This window comes from Myotis daubentonii, chromosome 17 (assembly GCF_963259705.1).
Source record: "Myotis daubentonii chromosome 17, mMyoDau2.1, whole genome shotgun sequence".
Lineage (NCBI taxonomy): Eukaryota > Metazoa > Chordata > Mammalia > Chiroptera > Vespertilionidae > Myotis > Myotis daubentonii.
Window position 1 is genome coordinate 29,521,479 of NC_081856.1, and position 22,252 is coordinate 29,543,730.

At 38.8% G+C, this 22,252-nt stretch overlaps 1 protein-coding gene across 8 annotated transcripts in view; it reads left to right on the forward strand.

Annotated features, from left to right (window-relative positions):
* The window catches only part of ENPP2 (ectonucleotide pyrophosphatase/phosphodiesterase 2), a 105,851-nt gene that overhangs the window by 26,056 nt on the left and 57,543 nt on the right, over positions 1–22,252 (forward strand). For all 8 annotated transcript variants that reach the window (XM_059671824.1, XM_059671821.1, XM_059671825.1 and 5 more), the window contains exons 3-8: positions 8,507–8,662; positions 12,430–12,555; positions 17,186–17,246; positions 19,693–19,790; positions 19,997–20,076; positions 20,783–20,902. In XM_059671824.1, the coding sequence (XP_059527807.1) occupies positions 8,507–8,662; positions 12,430–12,555; positions 17,186–17,246; positions 19,693–19,790; positions 19,997–20,076; positions 20,783–20,902 (641 nt within the window). The remainder of the gene's footprint in view (positions 1–8,506; positions 8,663–12,429; positions 12,556–17,185; positions 17,247–19,692; positions 19,791–19,996; positions 20,077–20,782; positions 20,903–22,252) is intronic.

Consider the following 22,252-nt stretch of genomic DNA (forward strand, 5'->3'; position numbering starts at 1 on the left):
CAAGACCAGAGATGCACTTTGGAAAATGAGTGAAGGCATCGTGCAGAGACTTGAAGTATTTTAATCTTGTTAAAGGCAATATGTGCCTAGAAAAGGCCTCCTTCAAATAACACATGTGACTGGTTATTTTGTCAGCAAAGAGTTCACATCAGAAAACACTGGGTGAACTTTTCTATACATATTAGAACAAGATCCTGGGAAGAAAGAGAGCCATGCCTGTGTTCAGCAACACTTTGATGTTCACAGAAATCTGGGAAGCTCAGTGCTTCTAGGTTGTTTCACAAAATAGAAGGAATACAAAGGGTATTAATGTATGGCCAGCTTCAGACTGATCAGAGCACGATCTCCCGTCCAGAAGCACACAGCGCCTTGTTTGGTAAATGTCGTTCCTCAGAGCTCTCAGCAATAGCTGAGGACATTCTACACACATGCAACTGCTGTACTATGGACTGGGCTGCTAGTTTCAAGGCTGTTGCAGTGCAAACAGTCTGTTATAATTAATTAACTAGCACATTTGTTAGCTGGATTTATTGTTAGGACCTGGTGATCTATTGGAAGGCATGGTGGAATAGGGTGTCCTCTACCAGATCATAAAAGATGTATAGATTTATTAGAAGATGTGAAATGAGCAGAGTCAGTTATAATTCTGTTGGGTAAATATAACGGGCAATCAGGTAAATGAGATGGCTGAAATACATTTTCAAAGACAATGTAAGTGATAAATGCCATTTAGCTTGACATCTTTGTCCCATACCTACATCTGATGCAGCCAGCTTGATTCACCTTTAAGATGACAAGAGAATTTATGTGTATACAAGTATGTGTGCACTCATGTATATGTGCATCCATGTGTGTTTATGGTGTTGTGGTAGAGTCTATTTTACTAAAGTTTGTGATAGATATTCTTTCAGTCTCCCGGTGAAAAATGGGATATCCTCTGAAGTATAAGAAACTTACTACTTGAAAAATGAAGGGAAATTGTGAGCTTGTGAATGGCTGGCTAGTAAACCTGAAAGCTCAGTTCAATTTATTATCATTTTTAGTAGCATGAAAGTTAAAAGTATGTGAGTGTGAATGAAATTCACAGATATAAATATGAAATGAATTTCTCTAACAACTTTATGAGCAAAGCTTTTCTTTGTGAATCATAGAGAAATCAGACAATAATAAGAGGAATGAGATGGTTCATGTTCATTTGATAACTTTAAGAATCTCTTTTTACGATGAGAAGGAAAAGCTATTTAAAAGATGGGCTAGTAGGAAGCTGCAAAGCTGGCAGATATATCAACCCTCCTCTGTAAGGAAAACAATCTCATGATGTCATGGGGCTTTGTGTTACACCTCGTGTAGAAATCAGGGGTGTTAGTCAACGGACTGAAATGACCTGAATTCAAATCTAAGGAGGGCACAGATATTTCATTTCTTTGTTACAGGGAGCTTTGGTGTAGTAATTTTTCAGTTATCTTAAAACTATACAGAATCCCCTATCTCATTTGCAAAAACAGAAATTTCAGTCCTCAATAAAGTTCAACATAGAATCTTGAGTCAACATAAAGTATCAATTCTTCCAAAATCATGTCTTAAAAAGAACATAATATAGATCATTTGGAGCCTATTTACAAAATGTGAAAAATCCTTTGTTAATGAAAACAGTCCTGTAATTATATTCAGATGATCTAAAATTTTAGCCAGGCCTTTGCAAGCTCAAAGTAGGCCTAGAGATTAGATTTTCCAAACAGAAAAGTGGGATAATGTTGCCTCTCTATCAGAAAAGAGTTTTGAAAACAAAATGCTGTATTAATGCAGATGACAATACAAGATGTTTGGTATTTGATGATATATTTAATTGACCTTCAATTATGTTTGAAGGCCAGTGTTTAAATTTTTTCTCATCAATTTGATAATAGTTGTGATTAAAAAAGGACAGTGTTGTCCTAGCTGGTTTGGCTCAGTGGATAGAGCGTCAGCCTGCGGACTGAAGGGTTCCAGGTTCGATTCTGGTCAAGGGCACATGCCCAGGTTGCAGGCTTGATCCCCAGTGGGGGACATGCAGGAGGCAGCCAATCAATGCTTCTCTCTCATCATTGATGTTTCTGTCTCTCTCTGGCTTCTCTCTTCCTCTCTGAAATCAATAAAGGCATATTAAAAAAACAAACGGAGAGTGTTTCACTGTGTTGCAGCAGCTTTGCAGATCATTCAGAATCACACTACTGACTACCATCACAAATGTGATCTGAGTGGTTTAGAACTTAAATTCACATTTTTTACTTTTAAGATTGAAGTTTATAGAACTCTGTTTTGTTGCAGCTTATGAGGTCTTTCTACATGAGGACGCTGCATTTATCCACACACGGAAAGTTCAGGTGTTTGAAACGTCCCAGGTGGACTTATTTATTTAACACGTTGTCTGTGAACTCTGACCCAGCACCTGTCAGAGGAGGGAACAGTGGTGCTGGCAGGAATGGGTATTTACAGACAGAGGTGAATTTGGGAAACAGGCCTGTATGAGGGTGCTGCTTGCTAAGATATGAGGTAAAAAATATCAAGGGAAAATGGCAACTTCGATGCAAGAAGGTATGCCCAGGAAGAATGAGTCACATGATCCAGAAGAGGCATAGACAGTGTTCCATTCTAGAGTTGGGTGACATCTTGAATGCCATCCATGTCCCCTGCCACCTTTCCCTGCCTTCCATACTTCAGACGGGGCCGGCATACGCAGGGGAACCGTTATGTTTCAATGCTCTTAGAAAAGGAGGCAGCATAATGGGCTGTGAGCCGGTTCAAAGCTTTAGTTGCTCTCACTTTCAGGAAACACTCCAGCTGAGAACCACGGGAAACAGGAGGAACAGATAGGGTCCCCATCTCAAACTCTGCTCTCAGGGCCAGACAAAACTTAGAAGGAAGAATCATCCAGCTTTGAGCTGAGCTAACTGTTTTCAAGCTTAAATACTGCCTCTCTCATCGGCCATCATCCAAATCTTGAAGTTTCTGCTCTGCAGGGAGATTTGGAGGGAAATATGATTGGGAGTCCAGGAGGAAGTAATGTTAAGTCACAACTCTTGTCATGAATTAGGTTCTTTCCAATTAGGTTCATAGCAATAGTATTTTTAACTGCATAGATGGCACCAGAATTCTACATCACTACCTCTGTGTGTGTGTGTGTGTGTGTGTGTGTGTGTGTGTGTGTGTGTGTGTGTGTGTATAGTAAGATGGAGTGCTTCAGAAATAAGGTCTTATTTAACAAAGTAAAAATAATTTCACTTGGTTTCCTAAAAATTGTGAATTTGGAGGAAATAAATCATGTTTCACATTGGTGTTTTTCCAAGTCATGCTACTGTGAAAAATAAGGGAAGCAGAACATTGTTTTTATGCATATCATAGATGTACATATATGCAGGTTTTAAAATTTTAAGTCCCTTTTAAAAACAAAAAGTGTCGCTAGAGACCTGTAACCTTTATATTTTAAGATTCTGGAACTGACGTGTATCTTTGAAGTAAAGTAACGTCATTTAAGTGTGTCATTAAAAAGGCAGCAGTAGACATTTAATCTCATGAAAGTATTGGAAAATGCCTCGTACAAAATTCCAAACCTCCATCATACTTACACACATTTCTGATTTGATTTTTTTGAGGGTTTTTTTCTTTCTTTCTTTCTTTTTTTTTCTGTATCTTTTTTTTTTAATTATTATTAGTTAAGGTATTACAAATGTGTCCTCATCCCCCCCCATTAACCCCCAACCTCCCCCCCACACACAAACTCATGCTCCCATCCCCCCGTTGTCCATGTCCATTGGTTTGGCTTATATACATGTATACAAGTCCTTCTGTTGATCTCTTCCCCTTACCCCGCCCTCCCCTACTTTCCTTCTGGGGATTGATATCCTGATTGCTGTTTCTCAGTCTTTGGGTCTGTCCCTTTTCATCAGTCTATGTTGTTCTCTATAATCCACAAATGAGTGAGATCATGTGGTATTTATCTTTCTCTGACTGGCTTATTTCACTTAGCATAATGCTCTCCAGTTCCATCCATGCTGTTGCAAAAGGCAAGAGTTCCTTTTTTTTTTACCGCAGCATAGTATTCCATTGTGTATATGTACCACAGTTTTCTAATCCACTCATCTGCTGATGGGCACTTAGGCTGTTTCCAAATCGGGTTTTTTTCTTTTATGGTTTTTTTTGTTGATTTTTCTTTAAGTTCCTTTTTAGTTTTGAGCTTTTATGGACATTCTCAGTCATAATCTCAGATAAAAATTATGGGATACTACAAGTTTATTGATCCTTCAGTTTTCATGACACCTTTCAATACATTATAGAGCCAAAATGCTCATGTCCATATTCTCTTGGTTTTTAGGTTAGATAAAGGAAGGCTTTACAGATGTTTGAATTCAGATTTGTAGTAAGGCAGGGAATCTTTCCATTTTTTGGCCATTGAATCAGGTACAATAAAAAGAGAAGTTCTGAAATCTGTTACTAGCCCGGAGTGGGGAGCAGGCTAGGGGACCTGGGCATAGAGGATGACTTACAAACCACAAAGAAAGTAGGGGCAGGAGCTCGTTATGACAGAAGATCCAAGAATGGACTCGGCCCTGCAAAGGCAAAGTTCATTCTGTTCTACTCTATCACTTTATACTATTAAAAAAAGGTGCAGCAGTTCAAATTCTTGGGGTTATTGGATTCGAAGTACTACAGGGCTCGATCCATCTTCCCACTTCTCTTCCTGCCTTTGTCACCCGAATCCACGTCAGCCACGAGTGGATTTTGACATCTGTGTCCCTCATCCACACACCCACCCAGGAATTAACTCCAATCCAAAAGCTGTTGGTAACCCAGTCTTGGGTACAATATTTTTTAGGAGATAGATATTGCCATTATGAGTGTAAGGACAGCTTTATTAACAAAGCTGTCTTCAGTTTAAGGCAGTGGTTCTCAACCTGTGGGTCGCGACCCCTTTGGGGGTTGAACAACCCTTTCACCGGGGTCGCCTAAGACCATCAGAAAACACATATATAATTACATATTGTTTTTGTGATTGATCACTATGCTTTCATTATGTTCAATTTGTAACAATGAAAATACATCCTGCATATCAGTTATTCACATGATGATTCAGAACAGTAGCAAAATTACAGTTATGAAGTAGCAACGAAAATAATTTTATGATTGGGGGGTCACCACAACATGAGGAACTGTATTAAAGGGTCGCGGCATTAGGAAGGTTGAGAACCACTGGTTTAAGGGTTGGAAAGGAGTTTTGTAATTGATAGGAGCCAGCTATTGAATGAGATTCAATTGTTTTCAAAAACAAAGTGCAGGACAAATTTAGAGAATGATTAAGAAAATAGAAAAATTCACATTGATAGAATGAAGAAAGTTTAAAAATGGCAAAAATTCATTAGGTATTTTCGAAGTAAAGAAAGAGATAGTGAAGAGATTAGATGAAGGAAAAGCAAAGGACATGAATAGAGGAAAATTTCAAATGCATGCTGGGGCACCATAAAGAAGAGGAGACGGGGCAAGTAAACCACTGTAAGCAATGTATTTTGAGATCTCTTATAATCTTAGCTATAAGCATAGCGAAGCATATTAATGTATGCAGCTCATGGGAATGAATGCTACTCAGAATTTATTAGATGACTGTTGGAATAATTCTGTCAAAGCAGTACTCTTAAAAATAAATAATTCAATCATAAGCATTTTCCTTCCTTTATTTTTATTATAAGACTTCTTCTAGTTTTCCTTTTTTCACATCTCAGTCCCCCTTGTCTAATCTCACCTCCTCCGCTCGCCTCAGTTAATTATGGTCCAGCATGCACTGTTGATAGGTTGGCCAAAGTCAATAGAAAAATGTGGTTTATGAACCAGAGGGAAGGTATTGCTTTGGAAACCTGACATTAGTTCCTAAACGGAACTGGCTTGGTTTGTATGCATTTCAACATCCCACAGTCAACCATGCAAAAGCGTTTCACATCTCATGGTCTAGTGAATCTGTTTGCTTTAGCTGAACCGATCTGATGCCATAAAGGCTAAAACAGGGTGATTCTGACTTCAAAGAGGACAGAGGAGTAAGGGATGAACAGGATGTTCAGATAAATGGCTTCGCTGAACCTAGAAATGTCATTTATCATCTGTTCTCCTCTGTGCCTCTGTTTTCTTGATTTTAAAAGAAATGCATATTGATTATAAAAAAATTAAAAGATTATAAACATGTAAATAAAGAAATAAAATTACAAGTAGCATGGCATAAACAACACTTATTAGGATATTTGTATGTAATACATATTATGTTATAAATATTATATATATATGCATATATACATAGACACATGAGAGACAGAAGTATGTACTAGTAAATAAGCAAACAAAAACGTTAAAAGTCTCTTTGTCTCCCTCTTTGTTAGTTATTTTCCCCAAATGTAATTTCAGTAAATATTTCATTACAGGAACAAAAAGATTATTTTTAAAAAGTTATGCATACTTGCACTTTTTCTCCATGCCTCTGCCCCCAACCTCTCCTTCTCCCTCATCACTAGCTATCTCTGGCTCTGTTTTTATTTTTGATCATTTTCCTTATTGCTCTTTGTATCTCAGTTATATGTAATATTATAACACTGTTTTGTACTTTGATCTTTTTGTTGTTATTGTTGTTATTATTAATCTTCACCAGAGGATATTTTTCCATTGATTTTTAGAGAGAGTGAGAGGGAGGTGGGGGGAGGGGGAGAGAGAGAGAGAGAGAAAGAGAGAGAGAGAGAGAGAGAGAGAGAGAGAGAGAGAGAGAGACATCGATTGGTTGCCCCCTAACATGCTTTCTGACCACGGTGGGGAATGAACCTGTGACCAAAGTACATGCCCTTGACTAGCTGCCAGCTGGCACTCTAACCATTGTGCCACACTGTCCAAGGCTGTACTTTGACCTTAAAAAAAAATTGTTTAGATATTTTGTAGATCTTTCCATATTAGCCTACACAGAACTGCTCATTTTTTTAAGGGCTAGGAAATATTTCATTTATGGCTAGAATGGTTCTTGTACATATGTCTTAGCAAATTTTTTCAAATATGTATGAGAGGTAAATTCTAGTAATGGAATTTCTGGATGAAAGACTCATATTCATTTTAAGAACTGATAGATATTTCTGAATTGTATTTTACAAAAGTATTTATCTCTAGCAACAGGCATGACACTGCTTATACATTCTGGTCCAAAGAAGGTAATTATTTTGTAAGCTAGGATGAAGATCCAGTTTAATTTTTTTTCAGACAGCTTGTTATTCCAGCACAACTTACTGATTAATCCTTCTTTCACTTACTGATTAAGTTTTCATTTTTCCTTTGATTTAAAATGTTACCTTTATAATACAAAATAATATTAAATATAAACTGTAATTTAAAATTTTTTTAAAATTAAAATGTTACTTGCATTATAAAATAAGTTCTCAGATATTTGGTCCTATTTCCTCTCTCCACCCCCAACACTGATCTACTTACTTTCCAATACCAATCTATGCTAATTATTTAATTTCAGAATATATTTTACCATCTAGTCTTCATCAAACTACTCTTTCTTTTCTATTTTTTTCTATATTTATTTTTTATAAACATTTAATATTCTTTCAAGTTTCAAGTAATCCTCTTTCTATTTTTATTGTGAATGCATTGAATCTTTAGATTTATTTAGGGAGAACTGATGTTTTTATAATGTGGATCTTTTTACCTCCAAGATGGTATAGCTTTCCATTTAATTAAGTCTTTTAAAATATCCTTATGTAAAGTTTTAATGTGTTCTTCATGTAGGTTCTACATGGGTCCTATTACATTTATTCCCAGATATTTTATCTTTTAAGTAGTATGATGACTGTAACTTCCATTTAACTTTTAGTTGATTCTTAAGATTTCTAGCTATGCAATGATCATATGAAAACAATGAATGGAAATTTATTTTTGACAAGCTGAGACTGTGGAATTTGTGTTTGTGTAACTCTAGTTACAGGTATAGGTTTTGTGGCTGGAAGAAATCTTAAATCTCTATTTCAATCCCCTGTGGTCAGATTGTTCTCAGAACATGTAGGCTCAATTTTCCTTACAAAAAAAGCTATGGATTTTCAAATAGGGAAATGAGCTCTTGTCTCTCAGTACATAGATCGAAGTTCTCTTCTGTCCTGACATCATTCACATCCACAGAGACACTAACCCTCACAGATTTGTAGTCATAATTGTAAAAAGCATAAACCCAATAGCCGACACTTGTTACACTCTCTATGTCTGACTGCCTGGTAGTGTTTTGCATGGATTGTTTCATTTAATTCTCTCTATAACCTTGAGTTACTTTTATTAATCCCCTCACTTTACAGATGGGGAAACTGGCACAAGAAAGTTCAATAACCTGCTAACAGGTGACAGAGCCATGCTGCTCAGCCAGAGTGTGACTGTATTACTGCACTGCACCGCTTCCCAGGGCCACCCCTCCACGGTGACATGACTCACTTCTTTTGTCTCTTGTATCTTGCAGTGTTATCAGACTCCCCCTGGACCAACACCTCTGGATCTTGTAAGGGCAGATGCTTTGAACTTCAAGAAGTTGGACCTCCTGATTGTCGGTGTGACAACCTGTGTAAGAGCTATAGCAGTTGCTGCCATGACTTTGATGAGCTTTGTCTGAAGACAGGTATGCAACTTTTGGGTCCTCTAGCCTTGATTAGATCAACCCCTACTGTTATACACCCTGCTTTTGCCAAACCAAACTCTGGGTTTGAGTTTTGTTTCTTGAATGACCGTCAATTTTATGATGCGTACACCCAGCGTGACTCTTGTTTCCATACAAGAAGGTTCTTAGCTGCTGCAGTCATTACCTGATTTTGGAAATATTTGTGGCTGGCATTTTTTTTTGTTTTTTTGTTTTTTGTTTTTTTTTGTCTTTAATCTTCATCATTTCTGTTTCTTACTGTCAATTCCTGCATTCACTGCCCGGGTACCTGGGCTGAAATTGTGCATGTTCATAAAGTGTTGGTTTTTTTATTTGCATTTATCTATCTATCTTGCACAGTTTCTGGCATTTTTTAATTTTATCATATCGTATAGTGACTATGGTCTACCTGGATTTTATTCCCAGTTCTCTGTGCAAGTGGAAAATTGCTCTGGAATCCTACTTGGGATCACCTGCTCAGGGTGGCTCTACAATTGCTTTCTGGCATATTTCTTCTATACTAGAACAGTCAGTAGAATAGACAGGCTTCTGGAGCACTTTTGGAGACTTTTGCCATCCCACCTGCTCTGTTCCCAAAGCCCGATACTTTACGTAGGACTTGGACGATACCTTGTTTGCTGCCCACCATGCCTCGGGGCAGCATCACATTCAAACTCTCTGAGAAAGATGACACTCAACCCTGCACTTCAGACCACTAGGTGCAGATTCCACAGCTCCATGGCCAAGTTATGACTTCTTTTGGACTTCTCTGATGAGCTGATTCTTTAAAAAAAATCTAGGTTCTATTGATTCTGCTCTGACCTTTCTAATAATATCATTAGAAACAGAGACATTATTCTCCTCTACTAAGGAAATAGTCCTTAGTTTATATGAAAACTGACATCAACTGCTTTATTAGTTCTGATTTGTTTGTCCCCTCCCCCCCCCCCCATAAGAAATGTTTTATTAGGTCATTTTTTGTGTTTTGTTGCACAATACATTTTCCAAACATTTTGGCATTTGGGGGTGGAGGGGGGAGGGTGCAGGGGGGGGGCGGTTACTTTCCTTTGGAACTCCTCCCAGTTTCCTTGGTTGTGAGTCTGCAAACTTAAATGCTGAGAACCTTGTAAACTACACGTATGGATGGAACAGATGTTCCAGCAGAGTCCGTTGGCTCTAACACATTCTTTCAAACCAGCAGCTGGTGTTTGCTTGGCAGTGAGGAACTAACTAACATTTTACGTTTCCTCTCTATGTTGAGTATCTTGTCCCTGACACGTCATGGCAGCCATCTGGATTCCTGATCTCAGAGCTCCTTGCAAAGTTTAATAGATCTCCTGACGCCAGCTTAGCCTTTTCTGAACATAGCTCATGCCTTTCTTCCCAGGTTTAATAAATATGGACTACAATAACATGTTTAAAATCATTTATTCTCCATGCATAAAGATAACATATGCCAAATGTGGAAGAATCAAATATCAATCAAATATTAAATAACCACAAAAGGCTAATGAAAACAGTCTTTGCAATTCTACTTTGCTGATAGAAGCACTCTCTGGAGATAAGCACAACCAATGTTTCAGTGTAAATTCTGACTATTTTGTGTGTATCTATATTTATACAAGTGTGTATATATATGCCGAATGCCTGCATAGTAGTCCATTGAACAGATATAACCTACTTCATTGAGAAATTGATCAGCACTTATATTTCCCTACATTTTTACTATTATTAATGTATCATTGAACATTATTCATGCATATTTATATTTTTGTCTATTTTCCTTAAGATAAATTCCTATGAGTGTGATAAAAATGTATATGCAAAAAAATGTATATGCATTTAAAAAATTAAATATATATTACAAAAATTACACTCTCAAAGTTTATCTTCCTGTCCAAGGGCACACGAGCTACTACTCTCTTTTCAGCAGTTCTCATTTTTAAAATGGATATCCTCATTTTTAAAGTCTTTTTTTTCAGATCTGATAGGTAACTTTCTTATCATCCAGTAAGGTTAAATGCTTTTATGTTTATTCCCATGCTTGCTTTGAAAATTAGGCAGTTGATTGACTCATACCTTGCATTATAGTTCACTCTGAACCCTGAATTTTTAAAAACTTCATTATTCTATGAAGTAAGTAGTTCCTCAATAAATCAAACTTGTTAATAGTGATGCTATTTTGCAAGCAAATGGATTTCCTTACGGAATTTGGGGAGGAATAAAAGTATGCTGGAGGGTAGAATTATCCTTGAATTGGGGGGAAAAAAACCTATGATCTCTATCAATCAAAGTCACCTTGGAAAATGGTTGATCCTTGGGACTAGGTCTGGATAAAGGAATTCCAAGCATTTAATCTTCTTGGGAAGAGAAGGCAGTGGAGATAGGAAAATGAAATCAGAAAATTGAATCAGGATGCAAAGGTAATGCTAAAAGAACAGAAATGAAACAGTAGTGGCATGATTCCCTAGAATGGCAACTATTATCTCTTTGTCTGTTTATTCACTTAACAATGGTGTGTAGTAGGCTATTAATAAGGAGCAGCACGGCTTTTTAAAATCATTGCCTTCCCCTTAGGATATATTTTAGGAGATGAAGACTTGAAGGGTCTTGTAGCTCAGAAGAGGCTTTCTTGATCATTCTCCCTCAACCAGAGCCCCACCCTGTCACTGTGTGTCAGTGCCTCCTGTTGCTTCCTTCCCAGCGCTCAGCACAAGCTGACATTATCCTGTCTTCTTGCTTATGGTCTGTCTATCCCAGTTGGAATGGAAGCTCCATGCAGACAGGATCGGGTCTTCCCCTTCTTCACACCTAGAACACGGAAAACATAGTAGAAGTATTTATTGAAGAAATGAATTTACTAGGAAGTGTCTCACTATGGCAATCCTGAATTTAAAGAGTCGTATTTTATTTTCATGGTAATTTTCAATGGGATGGAATAGATGTTCATGGAATTCCACATGTGCGCTAGGCACAGTCTCAGGCACTGAAGAGAGAATGGTGAAAAAGCGGGGAGGGTGTTTTCCTGCTTTGGAACTTACAGTCTAATGGACAAAAAAGCCAAAACAAAAAATAAAACACTCTCTTTAAAATGAAAATATTACTTTTCTGAAAATATTCTCTGGGGAGAGTTGAGTCTTGAGCTCTCAATCAAGTATGCTCCGACAGAAGTCCATAACCGGCCTCCTGGCCTTCAAGAATATAGGGACTCTGACCTCTCTTAGTGTAGGTAGCACTCCACTTTGGTTAATGATTGGAACTGTGAGTGTTTTTAATATCCCTTTATAATCTTTTTAGGATTTAACCTCCAGTGCATCTGGAAGTATAGGCCAGTTAGTTACATTATCATTTATATCAAGCTGATTAAAGTTAAGTAAAGCTACTTTGGAAATCAAGAGCTGAGCTATCGTGACTATGCCTACAATGGTATATACCCCTATTACAAAACTCCGATCCCATACATTTTATTGGGTCTTTTAGGAGAGTGCGCAATCAGTAAGGGTTCCACTTTTTTCCCCCTAAGGAGCCCGATCATGTTTGGCTTTGTACTCTGATTTAAAAATCAGGCATTCATTCTATGTGTAAGTCCTCCAAATATCATCTGGGCGTCAGGCCAACTCTAATTTCACAAGCAGATGAAATGATGTGGGGTTTTTAGCTCTTTTTGTTGGCAACCCTTGTGAGCAATTGTGGCCTCTTTCATTTGGTTTGCGTGAAGCAGCGAAAGTGTTTTCTTGTGCCGATTTCAGCTGGCGGCTGGGAGTGTACCAAGGACAGATGCGGAGAAGTAAGAAATGACGACCATGCTTGTCACTGCTCAGAGGACTGCTTGGCCAGGGGAGACTGCTGTACCAACTACCAAGTGGTTTGCAAAGGTACATGTTTCCTTGGATTGACTTGAGCTTTAAAAGAATAAAAACTGGTGTGGCTCAGTGGTTGAACATCAACCCATGAACCAGGAGATCACGGTTAGATTCCCAGTCAGGGCACATGCCCAGGTTTTGGGCTCCATCCCCAGTAGGGACTGTGAAAGATGCAGCCAATCAATGATTCTGTCTCATCACTGATGTTTCTATCTCTCCCTTTCCCTTTCTCTCTCTGAAATCAATAAAAATAAATATGTAAAAAATTAAAACAAAGGAATAAAGACTGGAGATACTCCAAGACATCCTGGCTATTGGGGATATAATGCCTTGGCTATGGGCTTTGAAGGAGGAAATGAGATGTGCCTTTACATTTCTCATGCTTCCTTCTTAGTTTTGCTTCCCTGCCTCTTACTGATCTGAAATAACAAGGAAATAACCCCAAATTTTGAATTTAGCTAGAACCACAGTGATGAAGAGATGTTTAAAGTTCCTGCCTTGGTTTCCTAGAAGCAGAGCCTGAGAAAGGAATGCCATATGTGGAATTTATTGAGGGAATATTCTGCAGAAAAACCCATGTGAGAGAGTAAGGGAAGTGGGGGCAGAGGGAGGCGAGCAAGGATGTGGTCCCAGGTAAAGTTTCACTTTGGGCTGCTCTACAGCAGTCGGGAAGGTAAATTTGAGTTCTTACCCTGAGGCCAGGGGTCCTGACAGTTGTAAGCCCAGGCACTAGCAGCCGCTGGACGAGGTAAAGAAGGTTGATAAAGAAGGTCAGGGCGTCAATAGCTCCTGTCCTACCCCAAAGCCATGCATGTGTGTGCACTGACTTTGGATGCCTGATGGTATAATATGATGGTTTTCTTCCAATAATAAATAATAATTAGTGGACTACCAAAAATATAAGTTGCAGTTTCTGTCTTTAAGGAGTTTCAGTTGCCATGCACCCACTTATAGAAGTTAATGGAAAGATCCAAGAATCTTTATGTAAAGTTTGCAAGTCTGCCGGGAGCCGGTCCATCCTTGCTGTTTCAAGGGACCTGGCATATATGGCATACGGTTCTTAATATGTTTGCTCACCTTCTTGGCGCTGTGTTTTAACCAAGGTCACCTCTCCGAGAAAGGTTGAATCCCCAGGTAGGGATTTTCCCCTGAAGTTAGGGAGGGAATAAAACCCCTCAACTAAGTGCCAGGCGGGTAATTAATCACTTTAACTACGAACAATCATGCTTAAGCTACATAATCTTTTCTCCCTGGAATGGAGATAAGAAACGCCCTAACCTTTGTAATAGAGATTGATAGGATTGAATCAACTGGTATAAATACAGATGTAACAAGACAGCAAGACACAGAACTCAGAAGACAGAACTTACACGGAGCCTAGAGACAGAAGAACTTCGCTGGAGAGAACATGGCAAAGGATCCTGGACAGAAACTGGCCTCAGAACGTAGAGACAGAACCTAGCGGGAGAACATGGCAAAAGATCCTGGACTGAACCTGACTATAGAACATGGCAAGAGAACCTGACTAGAACCTGGTGACTGAACCTGGCTGGAGAACCTGGACAGAACCTGGCTGGAGATCCTAAGCAGAACCTCTCTGGAGATCGAGACCAGAACTTGGCTGGAGATCCTGGCTAGGCTGCTGATGAACTGAACACTGTCTCCGAGTCTTTCCCTCTTCGCCGACTCCGTCCACGCCTTTGGGGACCCCGGGGCCCGCTGGGGCTGGACCCCAGCATCTGGCGCCCGGACAGGATTCCCCTAGGTAAGCGCCCCGCATTCGGGACGGATCTGACTCCACCGTAGGAAGAGGGTGGATAGTCTTCGCCGACTCCGTCCACACCTTTGGGAACACCTGGAAAAGGATTCCCCTAGGTAAGCCCCCCCCCATTGAGAACCCCCACACTCGGGACGGATAGGACTCCACCAGGGTGCTACAGACCCCCCTATAGAGGATAAGTAGGGTAAGAAGGTGGATAGTACAGAACTTAGATTGAGAAGATGTGCCATACTGAGTCCAAAGAAAGAAGACTCTGTATTGATCCTTAGATTGAGAAGATGTGCCATACTGAGTCCAAAGAAAGAAGACTCTGTATTGATCTTTAGATTAAGAAGATGTGCCATACTGAGTCTAAAGAAAAAAGACTCTGTATTGATCTTTTAACATATGTGCTTGCTAGCAGAGGAATTAAGGTTACTCCCAGTCAGACAGAACGTTTTATACAAGAAGTATGTCCATGCTTTTCTGAGGAAGGAAAGGTAAATGTAATGGCATGGGAGAAGGCAGGCCCAAGGAGCCTTATCCTTAACCCCACTGCAGCCTTTCTACCCTGGGAAAGTGCAGGATTGGCAAGCTCTCCCTGGGATGATAGATCAGGACTCAGGTAATAGTGGAAAGCGCCAATCCTACTCTTAAAATGGATATAAGAGAGCATTTGAGGTTTTTCTTTTTAATGCTTGCTTTTAAAAAATAAAAAAGGGGGAATTTGCCGGGAGCCGGTCCATCCTTGCTGTTTCAAGGGACCTGGCATATATGGCATACGGTTCTTAATATGTTTGCTCACCTTCTTGGCGCTGTGTTTTAACCAAGGTCACCTCTCCGAGAAAGGTTGAATCCCCAGGTAGGGATTTTCCCCTGAAGTTAGGGAGGGAATAAAACCCCTCAACTAAGTGCCAGGCGGGTAATTAATCACTTTAACTATGGACAATCATGCTTAAGCTACATAATCTTTACTCCCTGGAATGGAGATAAGAAACGCCCTAACCTTTGTAATAGAGATTGATAGGATTGAATCAACTGGTATAAATACAGTTGTAACAAGACAGCAAGACACAGAACTCAGAAGACAGAACTTACACGGAGCCTAGAGACAGAAGAACTTCGCTGGAGAGAACATGGCAAAGGATCCTGGACAGAAACTGGCCTCAGAACGTAGAGACAGAACCTAGCGGGAGAACATGGCAAAAGATCCTGGACTGAACCTGACTATAGAACATGGCAAGAGAACCTGACTAGAACCTGGTGACTGAACCTGGCTGGAGAACCTGGACAGAACCTGGCTGGAGATCCTAAGCAGAACCTCTCTGGAGATCGAGACCAGAACTTGGCTGGAGATCCTGGCTAGGCTGCTGATCAACTGAACGCTGTCTCCGTGTCATTCTTTCTTCGCCGACTCCGTCTACGCCTTTGGGAACCCCTGGACCTGCTGGGGTTGGACCCCGGCACAAGTCACTTTTTGGTGTCTGACTTAAGTCCTTCCAAGCTGTGGCATGGGATATTCAAGAAGAGTTTCTGTTAAGCATAGGGAATCTAGACAATAACATTGTAGTAGCTATGTATGGTGTCAGATGGGTAATGGAATTATCGGGGTGATCATTTCAGAAATTATATAAATGTCTAATCACTATGTTATACACCTGAAGCTAATATAATATTGTATGTCAACTGTAGTTGCAAATTTTAAAATACTAAACATAAAAGTTAAAGAAAAAAATTGAGGGAAAAAGCAAATCAGTTCTGAAACGTGTAGTATTCGGTTGTGGCAAGAAGGTGTTACATTAATATTAAATTAGGAAAATTTCCCCTATCCAAATAATCATTGTCACTGTTGATAAAGCATAACTTTAATTGAAAATTTGTTTCCTCTTCCCTTTTATTTCCCTATGTAGTAAATGTACCAATAAGCCACAAAGGCTATTAGATGAGAAAATAAAGAAAAAGTCCTAGGTATCATTGGTCATTGAATCATTAAACCAGCTTATGCTGGTTTAAAATTCTAGTTTTAATACCTTTGTGAGGCCCATGTGTGCAGGGTACCCTGGGTTATTACATTTTAGGGAGTGTGGTACTTACTTACACAGTTGTTAATACTTAGATTCTTGTTGACCAGGGAGATTTCCAATGCTATTTACATGGGAGCAATTTCTCCAAAGTCTTGGTCACAAATTTTACTTATGTTTAAGGCTTGTGATTTTTCTTTGTTTTACAACAATTTAAGGTAAATTATTTTGATAATTTTTATTTTCTCTAAAGAAGGCCACTTTTTTTTTTAAATCTGAGTTCTTTCTCTTCTCTGTCCTTAGAAGATGTAGTTTATGCTCTCAGATCTTGGTGGGAGATAAAAATGAAAGAAAGCATTGGTTTTTATTCCCAAATTCAAGGGCTGTACACAGATCCATTGGCAAATAATCTATTGCAATCTCCCAGCTATCGTCCCTGCATATTCTAAGCTTTTTCTCTCAACCTAAGAAAAGTGGTGCCATGCTGTCTCTGGCTTTGAGATGTTTAGTGGGAGGCGGGGAGAATGTTCCATCTAATGACCAAACAGTTTATTTCTGGAGGGAAACAAACATGAAATGTTATTCACTGACGCCACTGGTGTTTTTATCTAGAAACCATTTAGACTCCGAAGGCTCGCATAAACACCACTCGGGGTTATTAAACCTTAGATTTCCTGTTGTGTATGGGTGTGCTTTAGGAAGCCAAACCAGACACCAGGCTTTATTTCTGAGTTTCTTTTTGGATGGTGTCCCATAAGCAACAAATACCAACCAGGACACAGGTCCTGGAATCGTACTCTTAAAGGCTCTGGATGGCACCTATAATTTGATTCACCAATACATTGACCCATTTTCCTTATAGGAGAGTCACATTGGGTAGATGATGACTGTGAGGAAATAAAGACACCAGAATGTCCTGCAGGGTAAGTATATTTTATGAATAGCATGAAATTTTATGTATTAATTGATGAACTGTCACAGGATATAGATGGGCAAATGCTTAAAAAGGATGCAAAACTGAAATCCACTTATACAGGCGAACTTGTGAATAATAAGTCAAAAGCTACAATGTGCATCTTGAAGTAGAGAAATTCACAGAAATATTTTTTCTAACACTTCTGACATATCAGAGACTAGTATTCTCTATTCTCCGACTTAGCTGGAGGTTTTACAAAGTGTATCTAAATGTCACTGAAGGAGGAAAGAAACATTTCTGCAGAGACTTGTTTGTTTGTTTTTTTGTTTGTTTGTTTTTTAGTGTGTTTTGTCCCCCGCTAAAGTGCTGCTTTTGCCTTTTGGGGCGGGGGGGGGGGGTGGAGGGAAGACTCTAGAACTCAAAAATATCATCTGAGATGGTAACATCTACAAGATGCTATAGTAACCTGACCTACTACCAAAGCAGGATGACACCCCAGTACTCAAGTGGGACCAGCAGAAGGCACTTATGCTTTTCAGGAAACTGTTGAAAATTCATGGACCCTTAGAATGCCTGTCAGAAAAAAAATTTTCAACAAATGTGTTCTTATAAATGTATTTGTTGGAATGTGTTTTTGTTTTAAGCAAAGTTGGGACACCAAATCCAAGTATTTATTTAATTTAAGTTTATTTTTTTAAAATATATTTTTATTGATTTCAGAGAGGAAGGGAGAGGGTGAGAGAGATAGAAACATTAATGATGAGAGAGAATCATTGATTGGCTGCCTCCCACATGTCCCCTACTGGGGATTGATACCAAAACCTGGGCATGTGACCTTGATCAGAATCAAACCCAGGACCCTTCAGTCACAGGCCGACACTCTACCCACTGAGCAAAACCAGCTAGAGCTAAATCCAAATATTTAGTTATTGTCTTGATTCTGGCCTCCTGTTTAACTGTAATGGGCCACCTGAATGTCTTTGGACTGTTAGAATGGGATGGCAATGGTTTCTGACTTTAAAATGTGTTCAGTTATTTTTGAGGAAAAACCAGTCTAAGTGGTAGAAGCCTTGTTAACTGATAATAGTAATGATAATAATGAACTCTCACATAGTATTGCTCTAAATGCTTTATATGTGACTCATTTAAAATATGCCTTTTTATTATGTGGCTTCAAATAATCTCAAGCCTATATTAGCTGAATTATCAGAAACAGTTTTGCTTATAGTTTAGTAGTCTCAAGTCTGATTAAATAACTGAATATTTAGAATATAACAAAGGGCCTATTTCATCAGATCCTGCCCTAGTTAGATGTATAGTCTAGTCCTTTACTGATTAAATTTTAGAGATCTTCAATAATTTAAATTATTTTTGCAATTATTTTATAATTAAACCTAAAATAAATTTTTATTAGTGCTTAGTTCTAGTGACAGGAGTGCTACTGCTATTAATTTTATATCCATCCATCCATTCACTCATTCATTCATGTATGTATGTAATAAATATTTATTGAAGCCCTACTGTGGGTCCAGAAAATAAAAAGATGAATAAGACACAAACTATGCTTTGAAACTAGTGAAGAAGTTAAACACTTTAACAGATCTTTATGCTATAATGTAACATATCCTATATACTAAAAGCATAATATGCAAATCTACTGAACGGCAGAACGACCAGTTGGCAGGGGGCGGGGCTGGCAAGCAGGCGGTGCCAGGCCAGCCAAGGCGATTGCCAGTGGGCAGAGGGAGGGAACGGTGATGGGGGCGGGGATCAGTGTGGCTAAGGGGCAATGTGTGTGGGGGAGGGCCGGCACCATCCCCTGATTGGCCTGTCCAGTTGCCTCCTGCAGGGGAGACCAGTGGTGCTGCAGCGGTGTGATGGGGGTGGCGCCGTCCCCTGAGTGGGCCTAAGCCATCAGTAGGACATTCCCTGAGGACTCCTGGACTGTGAGAAGGCGCAGGCTGGGCTAAGGGACCCCCCCCCCCCATCCCCCAGTGCATGAATTTTCATGCACTGGACCTCTAGTATAAATGATAAAAGAGGTATGAATTGATATCTTAAAGGAATTCAGAAGTGTAAGCAACTAATATTATACAAGAGGAAACCTTGAGCTGGGTTTTAAAGAGCAAATAGAAGTTTTCCAGATAGCAAATGAGAGAATGCATATTCTAGGCAAATATAACAGCTTTTTACATTGTGAAAAACCTTGTTTGCGATGTGCGAGGCAGCCACGGAGGAAGTACATTAGGGGATATTAGTCCCTTCACTTGCTATTTTATGATTTTGGCCATTTAACTCTGGACTTCAGGTGCCACAAATGCTATGTGGCTGGAAGCTCAGCGGTATCTTTGGTTTCATCTTGGAAATCATTGGTCCCAATTATTGAGAATGATTCAGCATAATGGAAACTCTGTGGCAATCATTTTTCTAAAGCTTAATGTGTTATGTTTCAGGTTTGTTCGCCCTCCATTAATCATCTTCTCTGTGGATGGTTTCCGTGCCTCATACATGAAAAAAGGCAGCAAGGTCATGCCTAACATTGAAAAACTAAGTAAGTCATCTGTAATCCATGATCTGCAAAGTAACGGTTCAGCTATGGGCTTTGAGATCTCTGGACACATGGCTGGAAATGTATGTTGTTATTGGAAATATAAAAGTAAAGATTAACACGTGCCTTTGATGGTTTATAGAATGGGTTTCTATGCACGAAGTGATTCCTGCCAGTTCTTTTGTTCTGATCTTAACTTCTGTTCCCAGGGTCTTGTGGCACACATTCTCCCTACATGAGGCCTGTGTACCCGACGAAAACTTTCCCCAACTTATACACTTTGGCCACTGTAAGTATTTTTTCAAATGATATAAATTCAAAGGGCTGATTTCATCCTGAAATGACTTAAAGGGATATTTTTTTAAAGATGTTCCTTAGTGTACAAAGAAAATGTTTCTGTTTTCATCTTAACTGCCTCAGCTGTTCACAGTAAATGCCTTTTACAACGTTGTAGGTGACCCAATGTCAAAGTAACTTTAAAACAAACCATTTTTTAGGTACAGTTTTCTCTGAACACACACATTAAACCTCTGAATTTTCAAATAAAAATGTTGACTTAAGGGCTGCTATGTATTAATTTTCAGATACTTCCATTTCTACCTTGCTTTCTTCTTTAAAAACATCCTTAATTAGCTTAATTATGCTTATTAGTTTTTGTTTAGGGTAGAAATAGAACTTAGAAAAAGGAAAAATGGATGTAGACATAGAAATGTTTTTGGAGGTACATAAGTAAATTTCAATTAAAGATTAATTTGGTATAATAAAAATTGTTGCCATCTTATTAATTGCAACAGTTGCCAAATATTAAATTTCTTTATAATAATGTCAAATTTATCAGATGACTTAAAATCAGTCTGTAGGTAATATTTATGTTTGCTCAGACACATACTTTTAGAAATTGTTTCTATAAAACCTTTTATGATAAGAAAATTTATAATAGAACTAATGTGGGTGGATTATTGTCACTTTAGTGATAAATTTCCTTTTACTCAAAGGGGCTGTATCCAGAATCACATGGAATTGTTGGCAACTCAATGTATGATCCTGTATTTGATGCCACTTTCCATCTTCGGGGGCGAGAGAAATTTAATCATCGATGGTGGGGCGGTCAACCGGTAAGTTTTGCATTTTGGGGTGTGTGTCTGTGCATTGAAACATTTCATCCCCAAATTGGTTACCAACAAAAGAGGTGCATGTAATTTTCTCACACTTAGCAATGTTTCTTTCTTTTGTTATTATGTATATATTTGCAGGTATATGTATGTACATAATATACAGGATGGGGCAAAAGTAGGCTTATAATTGTGAGTAAATAAAATACAGTTTCTTCTAGTATTATTTTTATTAATTATTGTATTATTTTCCATACAAAAAATAATGCAAGAATAAATTATTTATGTACTCACAAACCTACTTTTGCCCCACCCTGTATATGTATATAATATGTATGTGTATCTGTATTTATACATGTATGATGTATTTCTATAGGCATGTATATACATGTGCATCTGTAATCTACACTAATAAAAAAAGAAAGATGCAGATTGACCGTACCTTTGCAATGCCCGCCAGCCAATCAGGAGTGAGTATGCAAATTAACCTAACAAAGATGATGGGTTAATTTGCATACACAGGCTCCGAGTAGCCAGGGGCAGGATGGGACACTTGCATTATCGCCATGGCAATGACTCAGGCATTCCTCACCACCCCAGCTGCTCCAGGCCTCTGGGCACCATAGGAAGGCGGAAAGGCTGCTCCAGGCCAGAATGAAGGCAGAAAGGTGGCTCCGGGCTGGAGTGAAGGCAGTGCCAGCAGTCAGGGGAAGGAAGGGCCATTCTTGCAAGAATCTTTGTGCATCGGGCCTCTAGTGTATATATACAGATATTTATGTGTGTGTACATTTATGTGCGGTTATGATTATAAAAGCATGAGATGATAAGTACCTTCATTAGGGTAATAGTGGTGGAAATGCTGACATAGGGATGAATTTTAGAAACATTTTGAAGAAGGAATAGTCAGGTCTTAATGATTTATTAGATTTGGGGGTATAATGAGAAAAAGGAGTGAATAACTATAACTACCCCAAAATTTTGGCCCAGGTGACATGTGAACAGAAATAGGGAAACTTGCTGAAAAAAGGGAACTCGATGAAACCCACAGTAATTTAATTATTATTTTTTTGTTTGTTTAGCCCATTTTTTCAAAATCTTGGAAGTTCCATATAATATGTGGAATCCTACCTTGCTGCTGGACCAGAAAATTAATACTTTGAAAGAAATCATCCTATTTACTTCAGATTAAATGGTTGGGCAAAAGTAAAATGGCTTTCCACATAATATTTTTCCTGTGACTATGTGCTTGGTTAGGCAATTGCTTTGGTCAGACATGAGCAAAGCAGCAACGCATGGCAATGGTTGTTGAAAGGACAGAATTGACTGAGGGTATAAGGGTGATAATCCTCACAG